Source organism: Juglans microcarpa x Juglans regia, chromosome 2S (genome assembly GCF_004785595.1).
Source record: "Juglans microcarpa x Juglans regia isolate MS1-56 chromosome 2S, Jm3101_v1.0, whole genome shotgun sequence".
Lineage (NCBI taxonomy): Eukaryota > Viridiplantae > Streptophyta > Magnoliopsida > Fagales > Juglandaceae > Juglans > Juglans microcarpa x Juglans regia.
In genome coordinates this window covers 33,243,084-33,266,943 of record NC_054597.1, presented here as the reverse complement: position 1 = coordinate 33,266,943, position 23,860 = coordinate 33,243,084, and the positions used below count along the sequence as shown (strand labels likewise).

The 23,860-nt window shown below is 36.8% G+C and overlaps 2 protein-coding genes across 4 annotated transcripts; one reads left to right on the top strand and one right to left on the bottom strand.

Moving 5' to 3' along the window:
- The first annotated feature begins 3,436 nt into the window (after positions 1 to 3,436).
- On the top strand, positions 3,437 to 8,509 carry LOC121253125 (H/ACA ribonucleoprotein complex subunit 3-like protein). 3 transcript variants are annotated; one of them, XM_041153050.1, is made up of 6 exons: positions 3,437 to 3,464; positions 3,622 to 3,645; positions 5,283 to 5,357; positions 6,523 to 6,565; positions 8,047 to 8,206; positions 8,253 to 8,509. In XM_041153050.1, exons 3-5 carry the CDS (start codon positions 5,304 to 5,306, stop codon positions 8,142 to 8,144), a joined length of 195 nt encoding a protein of 64 aa, XP_041008984.1. In that variant the 5' UTR covers positions 3,437 to 3,464; positions 3,622 to 3,645; positions 5,283 to 5,303; the 3' UTR covers positions 8,145 to 8,206; positions 8,253 to 8,509. The 3 variants fall into 3 exon arrangements, with proteins under 3 accessions (XP_041008984.1, XP_041008985.1, XP_041008983.1); XM_041153051.1 differs by lacking the exon at positions 3,437 to 3,464 and having other exon boundaries at positions 3,518 to 3,687; XM_041153049.1 differs by lacking the exon at positions 3,437 to 3,464 and having other exon boundaries at positions 3,531 to 3,645.
- A 630-nt stretch (positions 8,510 to 9,139) lies between these two features.
- LOC121252547 (dolichyl-diphosphooligosaccharide--protein glycosyltransferase subunit 2-like) lies at positions 9,140 to 20,767 on the bottom strand. The gene is given in 21 exon segments (XM_041152247.1): positions 9,140 to 9,379; positions 9,382 to 9,409; positions 9,712 to 9,834; positions 10,357 to 10,581; positions 10,665 to 10,745; positions 11,565 to 11,648; positions 11,729 to 11,840; positions 12,171 to 12,319; positions 12,411 to 12,500; positions 12,711 to 12,815; positions 13,463 to 13,532; positions 13,913 to 14,028; positions 14,116 to 14,243; positions 16,707 to 16,761; positions 18,501 to 18,565; positions 18,732 to 18,801; positions 19,035 to 19,097; positions 19,281 to 19,370; positions 19,483 to 19,675; positions 20,271 to 20,415; positions 20,605 to 20,767. Coding segments are annotated over 20 exon segments (2,076 nt in total). The 5' UTR covers positions 20,414 to 20,415; positions 20,605 to 20,767; the 3' UTR covers positions 9,140 to 9,293.
- Between the last annotated feature and the right edge of the window lie 3,093 nt (positions 20,768 to 23,860).

Sequence of the window (23,860 nt, the reverse complement as noted above, 5' to 3'; positions counted from 1 at the left end):
TTCAACTCTAGGAGATCCACATGGTGCTTCAGTTTTCCCACCATCAAGTCTATTATCTTCTGAACCAACTATTCTGCTTGTGGCGGAGCTTGTATTGCTGATAGGAGTCGGAGGTTCCATGATATGTTGAAATGGATAACCAGCATTCTGCAATAAATACAAAAAGTCTACAATTAAACTCTTACAAAGAAGCCAACTTATTTTTTTTATAGGTGCAAAGAAGCCAACTTATTAAGAATAAATCATGATCAGTTATCACCACTTGTATGTTGATTGAATATTGGTTGCCAACCGGATATGATAGAAAAGTCGGTGACCACGCAGGCACTGGTCCAAAGTAACCAAACATGTAATTTGGGATGTTTGGACTAGTTGATGGTATGATCTAACATGTTATTAGATAAAGTTATTGATGTATTTTAGAAATAAATATTGACTCAACAATACCAATGTTATTGATATATTAAATCATATAACATACATACCTCAGATGGAGGATTTGTGCTAGATAAGATCTGCGTAGTTGGCTGTTCTTTCCCGTTTCCCATTCTGAAAATTAGTACGCTGTATCAAGATAGCCAATTGACATTCAGCAGGTGGGTTTTTATAGCTGGAAAAAAAAGTAACTATAATGCAAAAGCAACTACAATGCCATTCAAGCAATTAAAATTCCGAGTGAAAGGACAGGCCGTAGCATAATATATTAATTATCAAATGGTTTTGAGCGCTATCAGCAATAATATATTAATTATCAAATGAGAACTACCTCCTTTACACAAGATGTAAGTTACATGCTGCATAATATTTTGAATCTAGTGGAAAAATCATGCATGCTTGAGCCCGCAAAATCCATATGGGAAATGAAGCACAAAAACTTTTTTTTTTTCAACTTCACGGGGGAAAAAACAAAAACAAAAAAGGATGAGAGGTCGAGAGAATGGAAACTCCAAAGCATGATTCACCATCATTTCCTCCTATCAGATATATTGACTCATTAGGATTCAAATGGAGCTCATCAAATGAGTCAATAGCAAGAACAAAGAAAATGATTTTCATTCCATGAAAACAAGCAAAAAAGAAAAAGATTCCATGAAAACAAGCAAGAAAGAAAAAGAAGTGTACACCCTATAAACAATTCATAGGTGCATTGGAAGTTGCAAGAACAGAGAGCCATAGCATAAGCTTGAAGCTGCTGGCATATGGATTGTAATTCTATTTTGAAATGAAATAGTGTAGGCATATAATCTGTAAGTAACTAGCATTTCTCATTTATTTAGTACCTAGATCCTGACATATGATACTTGGTTGACCTGTATGTTAATAGGGCAAAATGTACACATCAACTACTAAATTAAAACTCTCAAGATGAACATAAATTTTCTTTTTCTAATTTCGCCACAAACAAAGCTTCTTCAATGTTCATGGGCTTGGAAATTTCATTTAATTGCCTAATCAAGCAATCACTTCAAATTTCATTTAGGTGCATTGGAAGTTGCAAGAACAGAGAGCCATAGCATAAGCTTGAAGCTGCTGGCATATGGATTGTAATTCTATTTTGAAATGAAATAGTGCAAGCATATAATCTGTAAGTAACTAGCATTTCTCATTTATTTAGTACCTAGATTCTGACATATGATACTTGGTTGACCTGTATGTTAATAGGGCAAAATGTACACATCAACTACTAAATTAAAACTCTCAAGATGAACATAAATTTTCTTTTTCTAATTTCGCCACAAACAAAACTTCTTCAATGTTCATGGGCTTGGAAATTTCATTTAATTGCCTAATCAAGCAATCACTGCAAATTTCTTCCATTGGAAATCATATATATATATATTATATTAATTTAAAAAGCCATACAAAAACAACTTTAAATTCAATATCATAAATTTCGACAGAACATATGCATAATTGTCATTTCCCTTTGTCTAACAAATTTTGTTCATTTATTTGATCTTTTCATTTTTTGAGTCAAAATTAGTAAGTACAACAAAAGTCATATATAAGAAGAAAAATCAGGCTCACCATAACAGGAAAAAATTGGGGTTATAAGAGAGAGTCCATGGTCATTTGACAAAAAATTTGGTAATAATAAAAGAGATTGACTGGAACCAACAAGTGCACCAAATACAATTTACAGAGGCCCTGTTCTCCATATTCAACAAGTTTTTTTTTTCAATCTCAACCGTCAAATCTCAATACCTCATCCATTTCCTCTCTGCCATATGCCTCTCTTTTTCTCCTTTCTTTGCTACCATTTTCACACTAGATTTCTTTCAATCTGAAACCGTACCTACAGTACTAGACCTCATCATCATACAAACAAAGCCAGTTTTCACATACAAACAAAAAAGAAAAGAGCAACCTAGAGAGAATGGCGGATGAAGACCTCAACCCAGAGAAAACTAAAACCCAACAAACAACAAGCAGATTGAAGACCTCTTACCCAGAAATGCAGATGAAAGAATAGACTTAAATTCTAGAAGAGAAGACCGCAAGAGAAGACCGTGGGAGGGATCGAAGACCGCAGCTCTGCTTTGGTTTCTTCAAAATGAAAACAATTCCCTCCATCCCGCGTAATGTTTCTGTTTTTTTTTTCTTTTTCAATATTATTGGCTGACGTGGCAACTGCCACATCAATCGCGAGGCCACGGCGGGGTTAAGAGCCGGTGGTATATAGTAGTATTGTATATATTTAGCATCAATGTATTATTATATTCTTTAAAATATAACTATATAGTCTATATATTGACTTATAGTATTAATATCACTATATGTAGTAGTAACACTATAATATATAGTACTAGTATAAGAGTTTACTAATAATTTCAAGAGTATTAGTAAGAGTTATAATATATTACCACTACAATATTGATGCAAATCAGGAGGGAAATATAGATGCGAATATTGACGCAGAGACAAATCCGGAAGTGGATGATAATTTAAATCCGTAATCAACGGAGTTGCAAAGGAGTTTTGGAAGTTCACGTTTTTTAGAAGTCTAATTATTCGGATTCTGTTGTTTGGCCAATTTTGTTATTTCGTCCGAGTCTATTTCTTTCTTAATTTAAATTTCCTAGTTTTTTTTTCTTTCCTAGTTAGGATTGGAAGATTGTATTGTGATTTGATATTTAAGAAAATAATGAAAAGGACGAAGGCAGCTGTTGTTGTTGCCCATTCGAGGTTTTCGAATTGTTGGTATGATTCCAACGCTGCAAAGCGATTCTGTATTGGCCCAACTCTTGAGTTCGATGAGAGATTGAACATGAGGGTTTGGCATCAAGTATTAGTAATAATTTTGATAAATACATTAATGTATTAGTATACTAATTTACTATATACTAATAGTATTAAATGTATTACAAATATTTATAATGATCAATTTCCCAAACAATCAGAAAATTTTTTTAATGATCAGTTAAAAAAAAAAAAAATCGCAAACCCTCAGGAAACGGCGCCGTTTCCTCTCCAAGACTCCAACGAATAAACCCTAGCCCCTCTCTTCCTGAATCCTCATTCGTCACCCGAGCCCCTCTCTTCCTCACTCTCTGCCTCACTCTCTGGCCTCTGCCTCTCTGTCCTCTTGTCTCTGTCTCACGCCGTTGCACATCTCGCCGTTGCACCTCCCATCTCGCCGTGCCTGTAAGAACATGAGAATGTCAAAGATTCTTTCCTTTAATTTATGTTAGTAGATTCTGCAAGTTTAGTAAAATGTTTATCCCATATTGTTACCATACACACACATTGATGTTAAATTCTGATTAGTCACCAGACTCACCATCATCGATCAATTTCATGGAAGATGCATGAACCTTCTTTCATTTTAAACTACCCCAACTTTGATCTGTTTATGAACACCTTTAAATTGTAAAGAGCAATCCTTTTAAAGATCAGTACCGTGGCAGTAAAAATAAAAACAAAATAAAAGCTTTCGTAGATCAACATGGATTAGTTTGTGGCTTCTGCTTTGATTCAAAGCCAAAGCCAAGATCTAGGACCCAGCTAGCTACGTCTCTGCCTTTACTGCTAATAAGGAGACTCTCAATATATAATTGCATGTTTCTCTGTTTTTAATTGGTTTTTCACACACACACCACGGTGGTGTGTGTATGGAAGTAGTAATTGAGCTTCCCATCAACATTGCTATATATGATCATCATCTGCTATTATCATTGCTATACTCGTGAATTCCCTTTAGAGATTAATGCATGATGATCTGTTCAGTATTGTTTTGATGAACATAAAAAAAATTAAAAATGCTGTTATATTTTTATTTTTGAGAGTTCATATATATATATATATAGTAGGTGAAGTAAGTGAAAGTGGAGGATGGTAAAGGTTAGCTGATTGTTTAAAGAGAAGGTATCCTGATTAAAAACATGTCAAGAGGTGTTAGGGCAAGAAAATTCGGAGGTTGAACTCTATGTTTGGAGAATGTGCATTCTGATTGCACCAAAAGGCTGGCTTGCACCTTTTATTTTCTGCCATATAAATTCCCATCAATTTGTAAAAACCTTGATTACATATAATAAGTTATGTTAATAGTTATAGCAGATTTTATTAACCCGAAAATCAGTTTTAATAAAAGCTATGAAGCTGATCTTGTTAGTTGTTATTTGTTATAGCTGCTTGTATTAATTTTATTTTTATTACTACAGATGGATCCTTCAAATGAAACAGATTTTAGTAAAGCAGATTTTTTTTAGTAAAGCAGATTTTTATAATAGTAACAGATTTTGGAATAAAAGTATAAAACAGATTTTTTAAAAGCAGTTTTTTTTAATAAATAAATAAATTAATTTATATAAATAGATTTTTTTTACAAATTTGCATTTTATCAAAACCGGAAAATCTGACCGAACCGGACCAGTAAAACCAGATGTACCGGTTTAGGGGGGTAACTTATGCGTAATCGGTTTTTGAAAATGCAAAACCAGTATATACCAGTTTGGTCCTAAATTTTGTCTAAAACTGGACTGGACCGGACTGGTTACACCCCTGACTCAGGCTAAACAGGTGATGTTGCTGAGTCCCTTTTTTTTCCTTTAATGTTCTGTGTGGGTTTTTATTTGTTTTTAGGTGTTTGATTGTTTCATTTTTACGTACAAGTTTGGAGTCTAGACCTTTTTTTTTTTGGGTCTTTAGTTTGAAGCTTGCTTTTTTTGGTCTTTAGTTTGAAGCTTGCTTTTTTTGGTGTGTGGTGTAAATCTGTTGTTAGATATACTCTTTATATTACTTATCAAAAAAGATATATTCTTTATATTGATCTTTTATTTCAGTGGATTGAGCGATAAGCGAAAATGTATCTCCAGTTCTATATAAACGAGAATGGTGACAAAGTTTATACCACTAAGGTACGTCATTCCGATTGATCCCGCCACTCGCTGGTAATAGGACATCCATGCTTTTCATCGTTTGGAGTTGTTTAAGCTTTGAATGTATAAAACTTGGTCCGTATAAGCTTGTGGGTGCTTAATTTTGCACCTAAGTTAGTTGACATTGCCCACTTCAGGAGATTTTAATTTGTGCTGTTTTTTTGTACGTGCAATGAGGAAAATAGGAAAACAATTTCAGAAGAAAATGTTTTTAAAGAAAATCAATTATTTCACACTTTCTGGTGGAGATTTAAAATTTGTCCATAAATACTTTTAGGCGTTTTGTTGGCTTGTAAATTATTTACAGACTATTCCAACTCAAAATTTCTGTTACAGTAGTTTTTTTTTTTTTTTTTTTTTTTTTTTTTTTTTTTTAAATTTCTGAGTTTGACTCAGCTTGTGAGGAATGAATTGAGATTAAGTGAGGTGGTACTCGATGGAACATTGGAGCCAGAGAAGTGCAAGAAGGCGGAGGCTTGAGTTGGAGTCAAAGTCAAATTTCATGGCAAGGGTTGCTTTCAATAGGACAAAGGGATAACAAAAACATGGGCATGTGTAAGGGGAGCAGTGGGAGATGGTAGGGGGTTGCATAGGTGAAGCGGCAGCGTTGACAGGAGAGTGGGTGCTACAAGGCTGCTCTACAATAGTCAATAAGCCTAGTCATAAGATTTGGGTGTGGGGAGAGGGGAGAGAGTGCTCTAATAAAATGGCTTGTACCTCTTTAGAGGGGTAAGCTGCCATTTTACACCTGTGAGGGTTAATCTTTGCACTGACCAACCAAAAACTTTCCATCTACTTTGATTTTCCGCCTTATGCTTGTAAGAACTAAATGTATTTCTGGTGATCAATATGCTGGTTGACCTTTGAGAATGGTTGTAAAAATTATTGAGCACATGTGGCTGCTGCACGTAAATTATTTACAGAATGTATTCAGTGGCTGATCTTGTGGCATGGCTATCTGAAACACATCCTGAACATCATATGCAAAATTGTAACTTTGTATTTCTCAAGGGCGTGATATTTTGTTTCTGGATTTATGTGACTTTCCCTATATATCAACATCATTGTTTAGTTTTTAATATTTAATACCTTTTGTCCTACTCTGCTCTATTGTGTTGACTTTCATGTTCTTTGCTTCATGTAGAAAGAATCGCCACTGGGACTGGCCACACAATCTGCTCATCCAGGTAATATAGTATGGACATTACATTAACTGTGCTCTCTTTCTCGTTCTTTCTGACTAGTATGGGGCATTTGTGTGGAAATGTTATTCGAAAGTAAATTGGGCCACTCTTGCTTTGCCTGGTCACTAACATTGTGATAGGAGACTGCAGATAGATGTATAGAGGTCAATATGTAAATAAATAATTGATTAGTGAAGCTCTGGAAAGTCATGGTGTAGACTGCTAGTGGCTCTTTTCAGACATGTTTGTAAAACAACAGATGCAACTATTGTTCAAGTCAATTGCCTGGAATTATCTTGCTGTGTTATCTTGATCAGCCTACTTGTTGTAGTTAATGTCCCCAACTGAATCAAACAGATGCACTGAATCATTTTTTTGGGGTTTGTTGCATAGATTCTGGTACCATTTGTGCATTTCATCTAACTTTCATCCTTTCTATCTACCAAAATCACAATGCCAGTTGAGTCCATGTGCGTATCATGCCATCTCTTTACTTTCTACTTGCATCGTATTGTTGCATATTTTTATATGACGTATCTGGAGGGTATGAAGGCTGGTGCTTTGAGGAGTCGACCTTTGTGTGCTGTTTATTTGCTTCAATGTCATACTTCCTTTTATATTGAAAACCTCATTATATTGGGCTATGGCACGTAGTGTTTTTAGTGTAGTGATAGTTCTATTTCTTTGACCTAGCTGTCACATAGAATTTGTCGGGATAAATAAGATACGCCACATTGAGTGGCATAGGAGGTGAATGAGATCCCGTAATGATTGGGAGGGAGAGTTCTTGCTCTTTATAGTTATCTCAAAAGGTTCTAATTGTACCATTGACCAGTCTTTTGGAGTATAGGCCCAAATGTTGGTTGGGCCTCTCTTAGGGTGTTATAAATGGTATCAGAGTCAATCTCAACCAAAAATGTGGGATTTGAGCTGTGCCACCTAGAATTTAAGGGTTGGGGACTGTGATACCCCCATATTGAGTGGTATAGGTGGTGAATGGGTCTCCACATTACTTGGGAGGGAGAAATTCTCATTTTTTATAATGATTCCAAAGGGCCAAAATTGTACTACTGACTAGTTCTGTTGGAGTATTGGCCCAGACTTGGCTTGGGCATCCCTTAGGGTGTTACAATAGAAGAGGGAAAAAAAGAAAAAGAAAAGAAAGGAGACTATTAAGACCTTTCTAACTTTGTACCAGTTCTAACTTCTAAGGGAAGAGAACGACACCAAATTATGCTTTGGAAGCCTCAACAGCAGCATGGGTGGTAGGTGCTTGTAAAAAAGCTTTCGGTAAGGTTCAACAAAGTGAATGGTAGAGCAGATAGAGTGTTCTGTAGGCATTTGACGGGGAAAAAGCATGCATCTCGTCCCCCTAGTCTATTACTTTATGCAACCTTTTTCATCATAATTGCCATTAATCAAGCTCTACTTATAAAAAAAATATTTTCCATTAATCGAGTTCTATCTCCACTTTTTGGTTGCAGCCCGTTTCTCCCCTGATGACAAATACTCAAGGCAAAGAGTTCTTCTGAAGAAGCGTTTTGGATTGTTGCCAATCCAGCAGCCACCTCAAAAGTATTGATTCAGCTGATATACTGTCCTGTTTTGGATTCGATCTGAATTTGAAGCTTCTTGCATGAAAAAAATGTTCCAGTTTGCTATGATTTAGTTTTTGGGTAGTTGAAATATGTTGATGTAGTTTCTCTGCAACCTTGTCATCAACTTAAAATGTTTAGTGATGTTAGATAACAAACTTCCAGACATTTGAGTTCCCTTATAGTGAGGGATGAGGGAGGATGGTTGTGTTAAAAGCTCCTTTGTTCGTTGCAATTCTAGTGATTCATCCAATTGAGTAATTAGGTATTCATATATTAAGGACATGCGGTACTCATCCTGTCATGGAGTGTTATCAGCTAAAATTGATGCTCGCACCAGCATTTTGAATTACATATTGGGTTGTGATTGGATGACTGCTACATTAATAGAACCTAATAATTTTTCAAAATTTATTGTCATCTAAGTAACTTTTTCTGTTAACATATCTGTTTTGCATGATAATAAAAAAAGTAAGCTGCATTAAGCGTGATTTCTAACAATCGACGATAGTTTTAGCATCTTTTTAAGGCATAACTGGATAACCCAAACAACCCGCATCAGTTTACTAATCTATTATGATAAAAGCTGTAAAATTTTGTTAGATCTGACAACTGCATTAGTCTATCGAACAAAGTTGTAAACAGAACATATCAAATGCCGTCGTAGAATAGAAAACCCAGTCTGTGTCCAAAATATTGACGCTATTCAGTGTTCTCTCCATCCAAGACCAAGCAACACCGGCGCCAGTAATGGTCTTTGTGAAAATAGGAGCACGTGTCGTAATGGGGGAATTGGTAGTGTAGATGTTGGCAAGAATGTTAGTGGCGGTGCCACCAGTGGAGAATGAGAGCGAAATAGCAATAGAAGACAATGAAATGAGTGTCTAAATTTCAACAGATAGCTCTGTTACTCTGCAAATGTACCTAAATTGCTGCCACTGAAAGGAAAAAATAAACACATCAAGATGCTTCCGAGTTTTCAAATGTCATTATCACGTTTACTAAAATTCAAGGCACATATAAAACATAATTTACCCGAAAAGGTCCTACAAAATTGGATTTGAAGACCCATCCACTGTTTCTCGTAAAATTCCTCATTCTCGTTTGATCTCCCCCGCGTGGTGGGGGAATCTCTTTCAGGCAGATTTCAATTTGGCCGATGTAGAGGCAAGATGGGAAAGGATTCTATGTCCCACAAACATCAAGAAAGCTCCAAGAAGCCAAGAGTCTTCAATGTTGTAAATAGATCCAACTGTACATGAAATAAGCACAATTAAACACAAACACATACGAAGAACAAATCAATGTGGTTAACTGTCTCTTTATTTTGGAGCCCCTTTGAAGAAAGAACATTAAACCTAATTAACAGTCTCAGAATGTATTCAAATTTAAGCATTCACGAATTGAGGATAAGACTTCTATCCAATGATTCTGAAGGGGTGCCCACGTATTAAACTAAGGCCATCAAAATCACTGGGTGGAATTAATAGAAGCTAGCTAGCTGGAGGGAGAAGTCCAAAAAGGGCAGATGAAAGCACAAAGTAAAAGACATACCTTCAACCAGAAAAGCACACATAACAAAAGAACTGCTGCAATGCCAATATGGAAAAGGATGGCAAACGTGGCAGGTACTGCTGAAGTGGGAAAGTTTTTCAGATTCACCCTGAAGCGTAATAGCTGTTGAAGACATCAAAGCCGGGTTAACTTCCATCACTTAGTGTCCAAGAAGACTATTAGGAACTCTAAAATGGTCAAAATTATCACACGGGGAAAAAAGTGGCAGTCATACTATCAGCCAGTGAACACTAGTGCCTTAATATTCCAGTGTCATTGTGATTCACCTTTACAAGTGAGAATGTCTGGAAAATATATGACAGTCCATAAATGCCATTAGAACAATAGGTCACGAACCAAAAACTCTCAGCTAGAAAATAACAAAACCGGTTGAAAGAAGATTATTTAAGTACAGATTTGGTGCTTAAAAGTGAATTACCATGTTTTTCTTTGTATAAAACTTGTTACATCTAAGTAACAAGATCTCAGCCACCAGTTAAGGCACAATTTCCATACATATGATGGTGTTGCCCCCTCTAGGGCTCAAGGTGTTGTCAAACATGAAGAGGCCAACAATAGTTCTGAGCACATGGTATTTCAGATAAAATAATATACTGAGAAGAGAATTCTTAATGCAAAACTCACCCCAATAAAAAATCCAACAAATGGCAAGAGGGTAAGACCCAAAAAAGCTAGAGAGAGTTCCCTGGGTGGACGCTTTTCTGGAGTCCTGAAGATGTGGGTTATCTCTGCTTTGGGCCCATATCGTGAGTAAGGATCAACAGGAGGTGCAGGAGGTCGGGGTGCCTTCTCAGGTGCTTCAGGTAGATCAAGTTCGACATGGCCAACAGCCCGTAAAACAGAGTTCTCCTGGAAAAGAGTTCAACAAATTTGCTTACTCTGTCAGTGATGTACTTAGAGCGAACAAACTTGGCATGAAAAGCAATGCTCACCATGATAGCATCACCAACAGTTAACTGGATGTCATATCTGCCAGAAAGATAGAAAAACTTCTCAACTAGTCCAAGAAAATCCTGCAAAATAAATTGCCAAAGATGAGTAAAGCAAAGAATCCTAATTTTCCAAATCATGGGTAATTGGATAAGTGATTCATTAATTAATAAGCTTGCTACTGGATGCTGGAGGTATCTAAATGCAATTTGAAACAAAGTTTTAAATCTGAACATATGTTTTAGTCCAAGAGAAACACTTGGACAATAATCTAGAACCATGGTCAATGGATTCCTGATTAAGTCCCTACTGTGATTAGGCATATGCTTTTCAGTGTCCTAGAACCAAAAAGAGCCAGTATGGCGATCCTTAAAGACAAAAATTTTTCCAAGCAAACGTTACATAACTATGTCATATTTAATAATTAATGCTGTAATGCATAGCAAGGCTTCCTTTCAAGTGTAGAACCATGTCAGAAATGCATACTCCATATTTAAATTTTAAGTGTATCAGCATGATATGGGAATTCCATGCGCATGAATATGCATATCTACTACATTATCTTCAAGAATTTAGCCAGAGCATCTCTAACAACTTGAGTTTCCAACAGAAGGCCTGATAACTTAGACAATGAATAGTTTTTTTTGGCCAAAAAGGGTAAAAAGGTCAAGTCATATTGCACACAATAGCCAGACATATGGGCGAGCAAGAAAATAATATACAGACCACACCTTTTAGCATGGTCCACCACTGCCGCAGCCCATAATGCTTCGAGGACATACACCCAACACCTTTTATCTATTCCAGATATCATCACATGGAAGAAGTGCACTTGTGTGTGGGGTTTCCTAAAATCAGCTATAAACATGCTGGAATTAAACAGGTAATCCAAGAAACTTAACTAGAATTATCTCGAACTGCTTGCCAGAGTTTCCCACCACAAAGATGTGCTCAACCTTGGTCTCATGTCTCAACTTGAGAAATACCTGCAGGCAAACGAACTTCTCAACCAACTAAATACTGGAAAAAATTCATTCAAGAGGCAGACAGGGAAAAACAAAAGCACCTGATGTGGCTTAAAGAACTTCCCATGAGGAGTGGTCAATTGAAAGGATAGTCTTAGTTTTTGGAGGTGATTTGCAGATAATAATACGGCATTTTCCCTGGCCAGATCAAGCCTGAAAGGACCCAAGGTATAAAAAATACACCAAGAAAGTTATATGCATGAAGCAAAACTCATGATTTTCTTTAAGTAATAAATCTTTATTTATAACACAAAAGGCACAACTCAAGTACACAGTGGGCATACAAGAGAGACACCTATTCTGGAAGGTGAAAAAAAGACAATAAAAAAAACATAAATGTAGAGGGATAAAGCACGATATATCAAAGTAACATGAAAAGGCAAGTCTGGACTCTGGATAAACCTTATGAAGACATGAATCCAACAAACAAGTCACTAATCATCAGTTATCTCCTGCATAATAACATAAAAGGCAATGACATACTTCTTCTGGGTTTCTATGCTGCCAAGATCACTATCAAGCACTGCAATTTCTGCATTGTCAATTTTGATAATTCCAGTAACAAATATTGGTACTTGAGTTTGTCCACCGGTCGTGTAAACTTCTTTGTCCACAGAATCACGAAGCACAATCTACAAAAATGTTTAGTTCAACATGTGTGAATTGAAAATCAGTTGTGGTTAACTCTTGATCGTATTTAGAACCCAAAAGCAGAAAGGTTACCTCAAAAACAAATACGTAAGTTCCAACATCAATACTCTTGGGCAAAACATCTAAGAAATGTACTGCATTTTCTGGGTCAAACTTGAGTTCCTATGTTATTATCGCACATAACAAAGCATAAATCCAAGTTAGAAAAATCAGATGATATTCATTACAAAAAATCTCAGATGATATCTAAAGCACACAAATGCAGGTAAGAGAGCAATAATTTTTTTTGATAAATATTAAACCGCTATGAACGCTTGGGTAAGAGAGCAATAATAACCCAACAAAACGCCAAAAAAAAAAGTCATTACTTACCTGGGTCTCAATTACAGAAGAATCCTTTGAACCAGAAATGAATGCTCGCACGAGCTTCACTGCCAGGGGAGGCGCACTTGATCCAAGCACAGTATTTACTTTGACCTGATCAAATTTTATAAAGCACAAATAGCATATTTTTAAGTTTAACGTAAGAGCTCTATAAACCAAAAGACCAGACAGTAGCCCCTTAAAGCTGTAATGGCAAATTGGAACACAGTAAACAAAGTTAGATGCAAGGGTGATGAGAGATGCACACAGATACACCAATTTGTACAGACATCAACAGACGCAGGCCGAATGAAACGTGACAAACATGCAATTAATATCCACATGAAGGTGATTTCACACTGATTCATATGTGCAGGTAAGTCATTTTCCATCCCACAAAATTTGTGCAGATAATTTATTCTAAAGTTTTATGCCCAACAACTAGGACAAAACTTAATAAAGTCAAGAGAGGAGTTTTGAAGACTTGATTAATATTGACAATGATATTATAAGAAAAATCAAGAAAAGGGGGGGAGTGAGGGTGAAGGGGTCAGGCTTGCTCTAAATATTCAACTATATCCTTTGTGCTTATAGGGTACCATCATTGTGCTCGAAATTTTCAAATCAGCATACAGAGAAAATGGCAAAAAATAGACAGCATGATACCTAAGCATCAGCCAAATAATTGAAAACCATGTATTCAAATTGAAAGGCAATTCTCATTTGCTAAAATTTGTAAGAATTTCGATAAAATGGCATACCTTCAGATGGTCTTTCTTGGTCAATGAAAGTACGGTAGCTGGAAGTGATAAAATCAGTGGGACATGAACCCTGCACCAGCAAAAGAAAAATAAAACATTGGTCTTAGGTAAAAAACCACTTTGTAACTTTCTGGTCAAAGGAAAAAAAGAAGTAAACTAATCTGTAAAGGTCCGGCACATATTTCAAACTATATGTTGTAAAACTCCAGAAACAATCATTTCCCAACCAACGAGCAATGAAGGAAAATTATAAACTCAAAAACATAAAAGATTATAAAATGCGCATGTACATGTTTAGACATCACACCATATTCTCAAAGATCAGTTTTAGTTAAACAGCTATAGCATAAAACCCTCACTTAGAAAAAAATGCAATAATATCATATAAATATGATATGCAAAAAGGGCAAGAAATAATAAACTATAAGTGCTTTCCAAGCAAGCTCTTGCCTATTGCTTTCCAGGCAAGCTAACGAGTCTATTTGGTTGAAGAAGTCCTTGGAATTGCCAGGAATTCCTATTCCAAGGAAGAATTTGGCCAAACCCAATATTTTGTCGCCTGGAAGCTGCAAAATCAAAAGTGAAGCATCACCAAATAGTCTAACAGGAGTTTAGGACAACAAAGCCTGCAAAATAAGAACATGCTCACTAACATTTATACTTCCTGAAATCACAGATGCAAATGCTGTCAACCCTCGGACAACTGAGGAGGTAGTTGAAAGAGGACCTTGATGCTCATGTGCATCAACAAGTTTCTCATCAAAGTAAAAGGATCCATCATCTACAGACAAGTGATCCAGTCAATTAAGTGCACTATTAAATGAGGTAGAAATGAGAATGAATAGTGACAACAGTTGAATTCAAAAGATCCAAAATTTAGGACTCATCGTGTTTCGTAGATTACCAACTTAACATCAAGTCAATTATAAAAGTGGAACACATAGCAAATGCATACATGAAATACGATTCTATCCATATCAATAACCATGCCAATAAGTTGACGATTTACTAAGAGCAGGCAAAGACAGGTCAAGAATGCAAGCACATCATACTATGGAAAATCATACTCAAAAGGTGCAACCTACCAACTTTAGGCCACTTTTTCCATATAACAAAGTTAAGAATTGTGTGTACATTTTTTAGGAGAAAAGTCATTAACAACTCTATGAACCATACTCACTATCCAAGATGATGCTCAGCAACAAGTTACCATAAGCAGAGTCTCCCTCCTTTTGGGAGCTGCAAGATGTAACGATGCAAACTCTCTCTTCACCCAACCAAAAAAGGTCACTCCTGTCCCACATTCACATTTGAACTCGGCAAATAAAGACAATGTTCAAACAACTCCGAGATACACTTGATTATTAGCACTTCTAAAGAACAGGTCATATTGCTACCCTTCATCCATTTGTATCATCTTAATGGGGACCTCTCCCAATATTGACCTTTTCTTCTCTAATTCAGCCAGTGCGGTTTTCAGCATTGTAAAACCATCCGCATGACCAACCATCACAACTAAATTTGTGTAACGCCCAAGCCACATGGCCTATACTCCAAATGGATTAATCACTGATACAATTGGAGCCCCATTGGAACATTATAAAGAGCAAGAACTTCTCATTCCCAAGCAATGTGAGATCTCATATACTACCTACCCTTAACACTTCTCATAATGGGGTATCACAATCTCCCTCCCTTATATTCCCGACATCCTCGTCGGCCAATCCGTCGTAGGTGGCATGGCTCAAGTCCTACAATTCTGGTTAGGATAGGCTCTGATACCATTTGTAATGCCCTAATGGAAGGCCCAAGCCACATGACCTATACTCTAAGAGGACTAGTCAATGATACAATTGGAGCCTCATTGGAACATTATAAAGAACAAGAACTTCTCATTTACAAGCAAAATGGAATCCCATATACCACTTACCCTTATCACTTATTAGAATGGAGTATCACAATTTGTTTCCAACAGTCGCCCTTATTCTGTAATATACCCCCCCCCCAAAAAAAAAAAAAAAAAAAAAAAAAAGAACGACAAGGGAGAGCGGGGTGGGCAACCATTCCTTTAGTCATAACATTTACAGCCTAAAACATAGCACCCATTGAAGCTTTCAATGGGAGTTATGGTCTATGGTCTACCATGATATGGGCAGGTTAGGGCAATGAAACCTTATTACCATGCAATTTACTAATGAATTCAAGTGAGCCCATCCACGGTTATTCTTTTTATGGGTAAAAATAACTTTATTAATGAGAATGAAATAGGCGTTGCACAAGTCCACAAGCCCATCCACGGTTTTTAATGGTAAGTCAGCTCATCCACAATATAGCACCACTCACATTTATGGAAATTATTTTTTATTAAGATCCTATCCCTATCGCTAATGCAATCTAACACAAACGACACTTCTACCCCCTAAAAACTGAGTGGAGGTTTAAAATTGTAACAACACAATTTGCAATTTTAAAACCACTTCTCAGTTTAAAATTGTAACATGAAAAAGGAATAACTTACTAGAGTGGGTAAGCTAAAAGTTAGTCATGAGTGCAAGTCTCGCATTGGTTACTTACTAGGTGGAACTGGACCTTATAAGCGATAATAGGAAAGCTTCAGATTGACTAGTCTTTTTTGAATGATAGCACAGGTGTGGCTAGTGCTTTTCCTAAGTTCCGGTATTAGAGCAACCTAGTAAGGTCAACCATTAGATAACTTATATAAAGTGGGTAAGTTAAAGGTGGCCATGAGTGCTAAGTCGCATATTGAATGCTTAAGAGGTGAAATTAGGATTTATAAATGATTCTAGGGAAGCTTAAAACTGACTATTTTTTTTGGGGTTATAGCACATATGTAGCAAAATTCACTGCATGCACATCTAACTAAAAAATATTAAAATAAAATAAAAAAATCCTATCTCAATTGGGAAAGCAGTAGTTCACAAATAAGATTCCTAATTCAGACCCATATCACCTAAAGTCAGCCATGGTGAAGCTAAAATGATAACCAAAAAATAGTAATTAGGCTAGCAAAGTGTAGAACAACTTCCTAATCAACAAATCACAATCGTAGGATAACTACGTAGATGCAAAAAAATCTGTAAGAACTTATAGACAAGATATTATTAGTAAGTCCTAGCAGTAAGGCAAGTAATGACAGTCAATAAATATAGAGTCGCAAATTATCAAGGTAAAAGGGTAGAATTATCAAATTACAAAGGAACTTCGAAGGCAGAGCTACACATACCATATTTCTCAAGACTGTCAAAGAGCTTCACTATATCATTCTTTAATGTAACAATCTGCCAATTGTAACCACATGTAAGAAATAGAATATCAAAGTATAAACAATGGTAGATGACACCAGTATTAGAAGCAACAAACTAACAAAGACAAGAACAGATAAAGCATGATTTGATACATTTGTGTGCACACGCGTGGCATAAGTTCATCAGAATACTAATAGCATGAGAAAATGGACAGATATATATTGGAAAATTAGAGTTCATTTTATAACATTTTTCCAGCCTTGATCGCCATATTAAGTCATTCAAACTCAGCCTGGCTGAGTAAGAAGGCATGGGTGGGTAATAAATAGAGAGGGGTCAAATTAAAAAATTGCCACTGCAAGCAGTGTATTACCACCAATCGCACAATTCACCCTAAAACGGCTATTAGATTCTCCTTAATATCACCTTTATACTAATTCTCATTGAAACTAATAGCTCCCACTAGGGTGGGTAATTAAGATCTTACCTAATATTGGCCTACTTAAGTAATACTTGCAAATAATTAAATAAAATCAAACCATATTAACATTTTGTTAAGAACACATGAGAAGCATGGCCTTATAGCTACCTGACCTAAAAGGCAATCGTTAAACAACCATATTATGTGATTTTGGTGAAATATCATCCTTAAGTTTCATGGATATATGTTTAAAACACTTCTTGTGTTGTCATACCCATATGATATGGATAAGGGTAGGTAGTGTATGGGATCTCACATTGTTTGGGAATGAGAAGTTCTTGCTCTTTATAAGGTTCTAATGGGTTTCAATTGTGTCATTGACTAGTCCTTTTGGAGTATAGGCCATGTAATTTGGGCCTTCCATTGGAATGTTACAAATAGTATTAGAGACAGGTTCCCAACTAGAAATGTGGGACTTGAGCCGTGCCACCTACAATGGACAGGCCCGATGAGGACGTCGGGAATTTAAGGGGAGTAGATTGTGATACCCCATATGATATGGATGCATTTGTAACGTCCCAATGGAAGGCTCAAACCACTTGGCCTATACTCCAAAAAGACTAGTCAATGATGCAATTGGAGCTCCATTGGAACTTTATAAAGAGCAAGAACTTCTATTTCCCAAGCAATGTGGGATCTCATACACCAACTACCCTTATCCATATCATATGGGGTATCACAATCTACCCCCTTAAATTCCCGACGTCCTCTTCGGGCCTGTCCATTGTAGATGGCAAGGCTCAAGTCCCATATTTCTGGTTGGGATAGGTTCTAATACCATTTGTAACGTCCCAATCGAAAGCCCAAATCACATAGCCTATACTCCAAAATGACTAGTCAATGATGCAATTGAAGCCCCATTGGACCTTATAAAGAGCAAAAACTTCTCCTTCCCGAGTAATGTGGGATCGCATACACCACCTACCTTTATCTATATCATATGGGGTATCACATGTGTGTGTGTGTGCGAATCATTAAACAACCATATTATGTGATTTTGGTGAAATATCATCCTTAAGTTTCATGGATATATATTTAAAACATTTCTTGTGTGTGTGTGAGATGTCGAGTTCATCAGAAAGAAGTCTTTCAAATTTACAAAAGCTGTAGCAACTAAACAAATTCAGGAAATAGGGCTTGACGCTTATAAATGCAAACCCTCATCTCTGGGAGGTAACTGAACTAAAGATGGCCTTGATCAACATAAATAACACAATACTAGACCAATATTTTAGGTCCATAAAACATTAAAAGCTTCTCTCAAAACAAAGAACAGAAAATATAGTATTACCAATGAGTGGTCAATGTCAGAAGATGCTAACGACACAACTCCCGCAAGTGCTTCAAGGGCTAATCCTGAAAGAAGCATGGTGATTACAGGTAGTGAGTGTAACCCAGTTCAGCAAATCCTAAGTGATCAAAATACAACCATTGAGAACCATTTTGCCCAAGACCTAAACTCAGTAATAAAACCAAAGTTTATACAACTAACATCATATGGTAAAATGGCTCCTGACATTACCAGCTGCATAGGTACTAGACTCCGGATTATTTGAACTGAAGCGCCACCTTCCATCACTCTGACTCAAAGCCTGCCAATGGCAAGGGGCATAAGGTCAAACATTCAGAAGATAAGTCTTTTTATTATATATGGGATACAGAAAAGATATCAAGAATGGAAATTTGAGAGAGACTAGGATCATTTCCAGTATATTGGAAACAGATGCTCTGCCTGGTCTGACATGGCAAGTTCCAGGGGTTATCCCCAATGGTACCTAGACCGCCTTAGAACTACTGCAAAGGAAGAAGTGCTACAGAAATGAACCTTAATGGAACGGAATATTCCATTAGCATCACCAAGAAGTACATCAACTCCAGAAGTTTGATCCTGCACCAAAAATCAGATAAACAAATTGTCTTAGAATCATTGATCAAAATTATGCAAGCTGCTAAAGAGCATGCAAGTTTAAAGTCAACAACCTCTGAAGGGTAACAATGCCCTTTCAGTAAAAATTCTTACGCAGAACATCAAAACTGGAGAATACATCCTGCACAAACATGTAATTGTTACCTTGACAAGTACCAAGCTTCCTATTGAGTAGTAGAAGTCAAGCAATGAATTTCCATCATTGACAACAGCTTTAAGTCTTGAAGCAATGCCCTTTAGAAGAAAATTGAAATTAAGAATCAGAGGAGTGAGTTATTGCCGCATTACTCAAAAGCAATGACTTAAAAACTGCAAATGACACATCAGAGCAAGGGCCACAGGATACCTGGAAGATTTCCTCATCAATCTTACACTTCAATATGCGGTTAACTTTTAGAGCATGGAATAAACCATTTGTAGTCGAAGATGATGACCCGAGAGTTTCAGAAACAGATTGGCAAGAACTGGTGCTTATGTCAGGCTTTCCTTGGATTCCAAGAATCTCAAACGTTCTTAAGGCCTCATAGGCCTCTTCTAAGCTGGTAGCATAAAATACAACCCAAATAGTTAATCTCCACAAAACTCAAATCATTAAATTCAAATCCAAAGCAAAAATAATTAGCTAAATTAAGATGCTTAATATACAAAAAGATAGGACAAAGGCTACATTAAGATTATTCGAGTTCCAGTTATTCACATAAGCAACAAAGCTACCAGAACTGAAACAAAAGGCTCACTAGAAGGCCAACAATGATTCTAATCCAGTAAGCATTCAAGTACACAGCCATTTTGTAAAAGGCACGTCCTCATACTGACACCAGAATCAAATTTTACATCTTATTAATACACTCCCAAGACACCTTTATTTACCTTTGACCTCCCAAGGCGATTTAAATCTAATTTTCTCTCCATTGCTTGATTTGCTTCAAATAAACTAACCAGAAAATTACCAACACACAGAAGACCTTCAAATCTTATATTTTCAGGACTACTTAATTAAGTTCACCTCACAGACGACTCAAATTCCATCTTCTATACATTTATATACCTTTGTCATCAAGCATAAACCACCAAAACCAAGAACACAAGTTCAGAATTTATTATAATGAGGGGCGTTATTAGGGTTTCCCTGACCTTCCGAAAGACCCATCAGCGGGCGTGAAGAGCTCCAAGGCTGCAGATCGGTGGGAATCTGAGATTGGTTGAAAGATCGACGCAGCCTCGCAGATCGAAATCGCCAAAACCAGCAACAGAAATCCCCCGAGGTTTTTGGCCATTCCTGCAAAAACAATAACAAATAAACAACTCAATAGCCACTTCAGCTATGCATACACACACTTGTAAACACAAGCGCATTTATACATGTACTGATGTACGTGCTATATCTTCATTGTATATAAATTTAATTGTGTAGTGTAGTAAGTTTCGCGAAGCCCGAGGGTTTCAGATCGAGGAAGCGGGATCGTACCGAAAGAATTCGGAGTAGAGGGCGAGCCGAGAGTGCTGTCTGTGTGAAGAGTCTCCACACGATGACGGAAGGTGGGAAAGGAAGAAAAGACGAGTGGGGGGCGTCGAGTTTCCGGAATTTCCGAAACTATACCCAAGTTTCTGCTTCAATTACGGGTATGTATGTTCGAACCGGGCTGGGCCATTTAGGACTCGGCCCGTTGCGCGTAAACTCAAAACCCATCAAGTGTTAGCTTAACTCAAAGAGTAACGTTAGATTGAGTTTTAACTTTGCCTGTTTGATTATTCAATTAAAATGAGATCAGATATTTTATTGAAAATTAAATAAAATATTATTATAATATTATTTTTATTTTAAAATTTAAAAAAATTAGATTATTTATTATATTTTATGTAAAAATTTATAAAAATTATAATGATTATACGAAATAAGATGAGATGATCTAGTTTTGTTTTGTTTTGTGTAACCAAACTAGCCATTAAGATATTCAAGTTATTAGGATGCATCCTTAAAAAAATATTAAGATTTATTATTAAAAAAGAGAACTACTACAGATATAAAAAGATTACATAAAAGTAAACTAATAAACTGATGTGATTTCATGAGATGCGTTAGTTCTACTTTTCATAAATTAACTTTACAATTTAACGTATTATATCAAGTCACGTCAATTTGTGAATTTACTTTTATGTAATTTTTTTGTGATTAAAATATTTCTCTTAAAAAACATATTTTAATTTAGAATTTTAATTTATCTATTTTTTTAAAAAAATAATATGTGAGACTTGCTTCTTAAAAGTTATTAAGACTATTCAAACAAATTATTTTTCCTTCTATCCTCTTATCATTATTCAAAAATGTTAATTTATTGTATTCTCAAGCCGGTAATCCACGTCATTTAAAAGATAATATTTTATTACAGTTTTAGACCTCATGGTGACCATAGACAGGGGCCATCCGATTATATATATATATATATATATATATATATATATATATATATATATATATCTTACTATTATATAAGTGGCTATTAAACGGAGTCTGACGGAAATTCTTGTTTTAACGGAGCTACAGTAATTTCCGTTAAGTCCGCTCTCTTGAATAAACATAGCCTCTCTCTTGCTAAAAACCATAGCCTCTCTCTCGTTACCAAACCCTCTCGCTCTCTCGAAACTCGCTCGCCTGAATCCAGCTGGAGGGAAGGGGAGCTTCGATTCCTTCTTCCTCCCTCTCCCCGCCGGTCCTTCGTCTCCAGTGATTTCTTTTGGTTTTTTTTTTTCAGGTTTTTGGCCGAATAAAGGGGGTAGCTGTTTCGAACTCCTCCGGTGACCATCGTTCGACACGCTCACCACCGGGAGAAGCCTCACCTGCCGATCTTGCAATCGACCGGATTGGGAGCCGATCGGAGCGGCGCATTGCGCCAACACGTGGTTTAAAGGAAACGCGTGGGTTCTCAAATGACCGCAATTCATATTCCGTCGACGCCATGCGCGGCAGCTTAGGGCCCAGCGACTCCGGCAACGTCTTGACCGGCCGAACAACTCATTTCTAGTGTGGCACGTGTTATGCACGCGCCTTGCAAAATGGCCGAACCATACGGGACGAAGAAGCCCAACGGCAAAGGGAGTCCCCCCCACCAAACTGAGGAGGAGACCTTGTACGGCATTTTCCATCGCATGGTGTTCGCGGAGTGGGCTGGCTGCAACGGCGCTGGGTTTCGCGGGTTGAACCCGAGAGAGAGAGAGAGAGAGAGAGAGAGAGAGAGAGAGACCTACGGGGAGATGGAAGAGGAAAAGGACGAGGTGGGGTGGGGGTGCCGAGGTGAGGTGCGGTGGTAGCGGCTCGAGGTGGTGGACGGCGTGCAGGGTTCTCTACAGCATGAAGAAGAAAGGGGAGAGAGGCTGGAGGGGTGCGGCGCAGGAGGTGGGAGATGAAATAAGATAGGGTTTTCACGCTTTGGCTAAAACGGCAGTGTTTAAGAGGGGCTGGGGGATCAAAACGGTAGTATTCTCTATGCACAATACTTCTGCTTTTACTGTTTGTATACCGTTTCTCACTTTCACCTTTTACTGTTTGCATACTGGATTTGTTTAATAAAACAATAGGAATTGGTGATTTTATCTTGTGATGTAGTATAGAGGGAGTTTGTATGGGGAGATGTTGCTAGGGCTTTTGGAGAACGAATGATGCATCCAGTTGACACAATAAAGATGCGGATTCAAAGTCAAGCTATCATTAGTGGAAGTCAGGTATAGCCACAAACCATTACATTGTTATCTTTCCTTTTTCATGGCCTCCAAAAGGAAACACACTGATTTTATCATTATGGTTAATCTATAAGATTTTTTAAATATCAGTAGAAATATTTTTATGTGAATTCTAAAAAAGCGGACATTACATCATCTTATCTTATTGTCACTTGCTAAAGCCATTTCATTTGCATGGGAATGCCTTGGTTCCAGTTCCTGGCACTCTTATGTTCTTAGTTTCAGAACCAAAAGAACATACTACAAATGGTACGAGCCCTCTGGGTTGCAGATAAATTAAAAGGTAAAAGTACTTAGTTTTCAATTAGTTTCCTGTTTTGTATATTACATCAAAGTTTCATGTATTACATATTTATTCACAATTTTTGAATCTGTCTGCATACATGAAATGATTTTTTTTTTTACGATGAGTAGGGAATAAAGTATCATATTAATGTGTGATTATGAATCTTTCCAATGACTTGGACTTAAACTATGGGAGTCAATTGTTTCCCAGTTTGAAACTAATGCATTTACAAAGTATTTCGTTTGTCTATACTAATAATTCTTGTAGGCTTTAATAGAGGTATAACTCCTGGAATTACTGGGTCTCTTGCAACTGGGGCAACATACTTTGGTATCATAGAGTCTACCAAAAAGTGGATTGAAGAGTCACATCCTGGCCTTAACGGCCACTTGGCACATTTCATTGCTGGAGCGGCTGGTAAGCTGTTTGGTGCTCCAAGAATCTTTGTCCCACTTTGATTTCTAACTCGGCAATTTGAGTTTTTGCAACAAGAATCAGCTTTCTGATTTTGCTCTATAAAGTTAATATCTCTGAATCATGGGAAGATTATTGTTAGATGGTATTTTTAACCCATCTCAAATTACAGTAGTGACTTTGCAGGATAGAACCTTTCAAATTAATCTTTTTTTTTTTTTTTTTAAGCGAGAACCTTTGGAATCAATAGGCTTTAGAAAGGCAATTCAGCTTTCTGATTTTGCTC

What these genes read in the sequence shown, in the direction of transcription:
- LOC121253125 (XM_041153050.1), top strand. Translation starts at nt 5,304, where the DNA reads ATGTATCTCCAGTTCTATATAAACGAGAATGGTGACAAAGTTTATACC. An exon ending in ACAAAGTTTATACCACTAAG is followed by an intron (nt 5,358 to 6,522) that starts GTACGTCATTCC and finishes TGCTTCATGTAG; the next exon opens with AAAGAATCGCCACTGGGACT. An exon ending in CACACAATCTGCTCATCCAG is followed by an intron (nt 6,566 to 8,046) that starts GTAATATAGTAT and finishes TTTTGGTTGCAG; the next exon opens with CCCGTTTCTCCCCTGATGAC.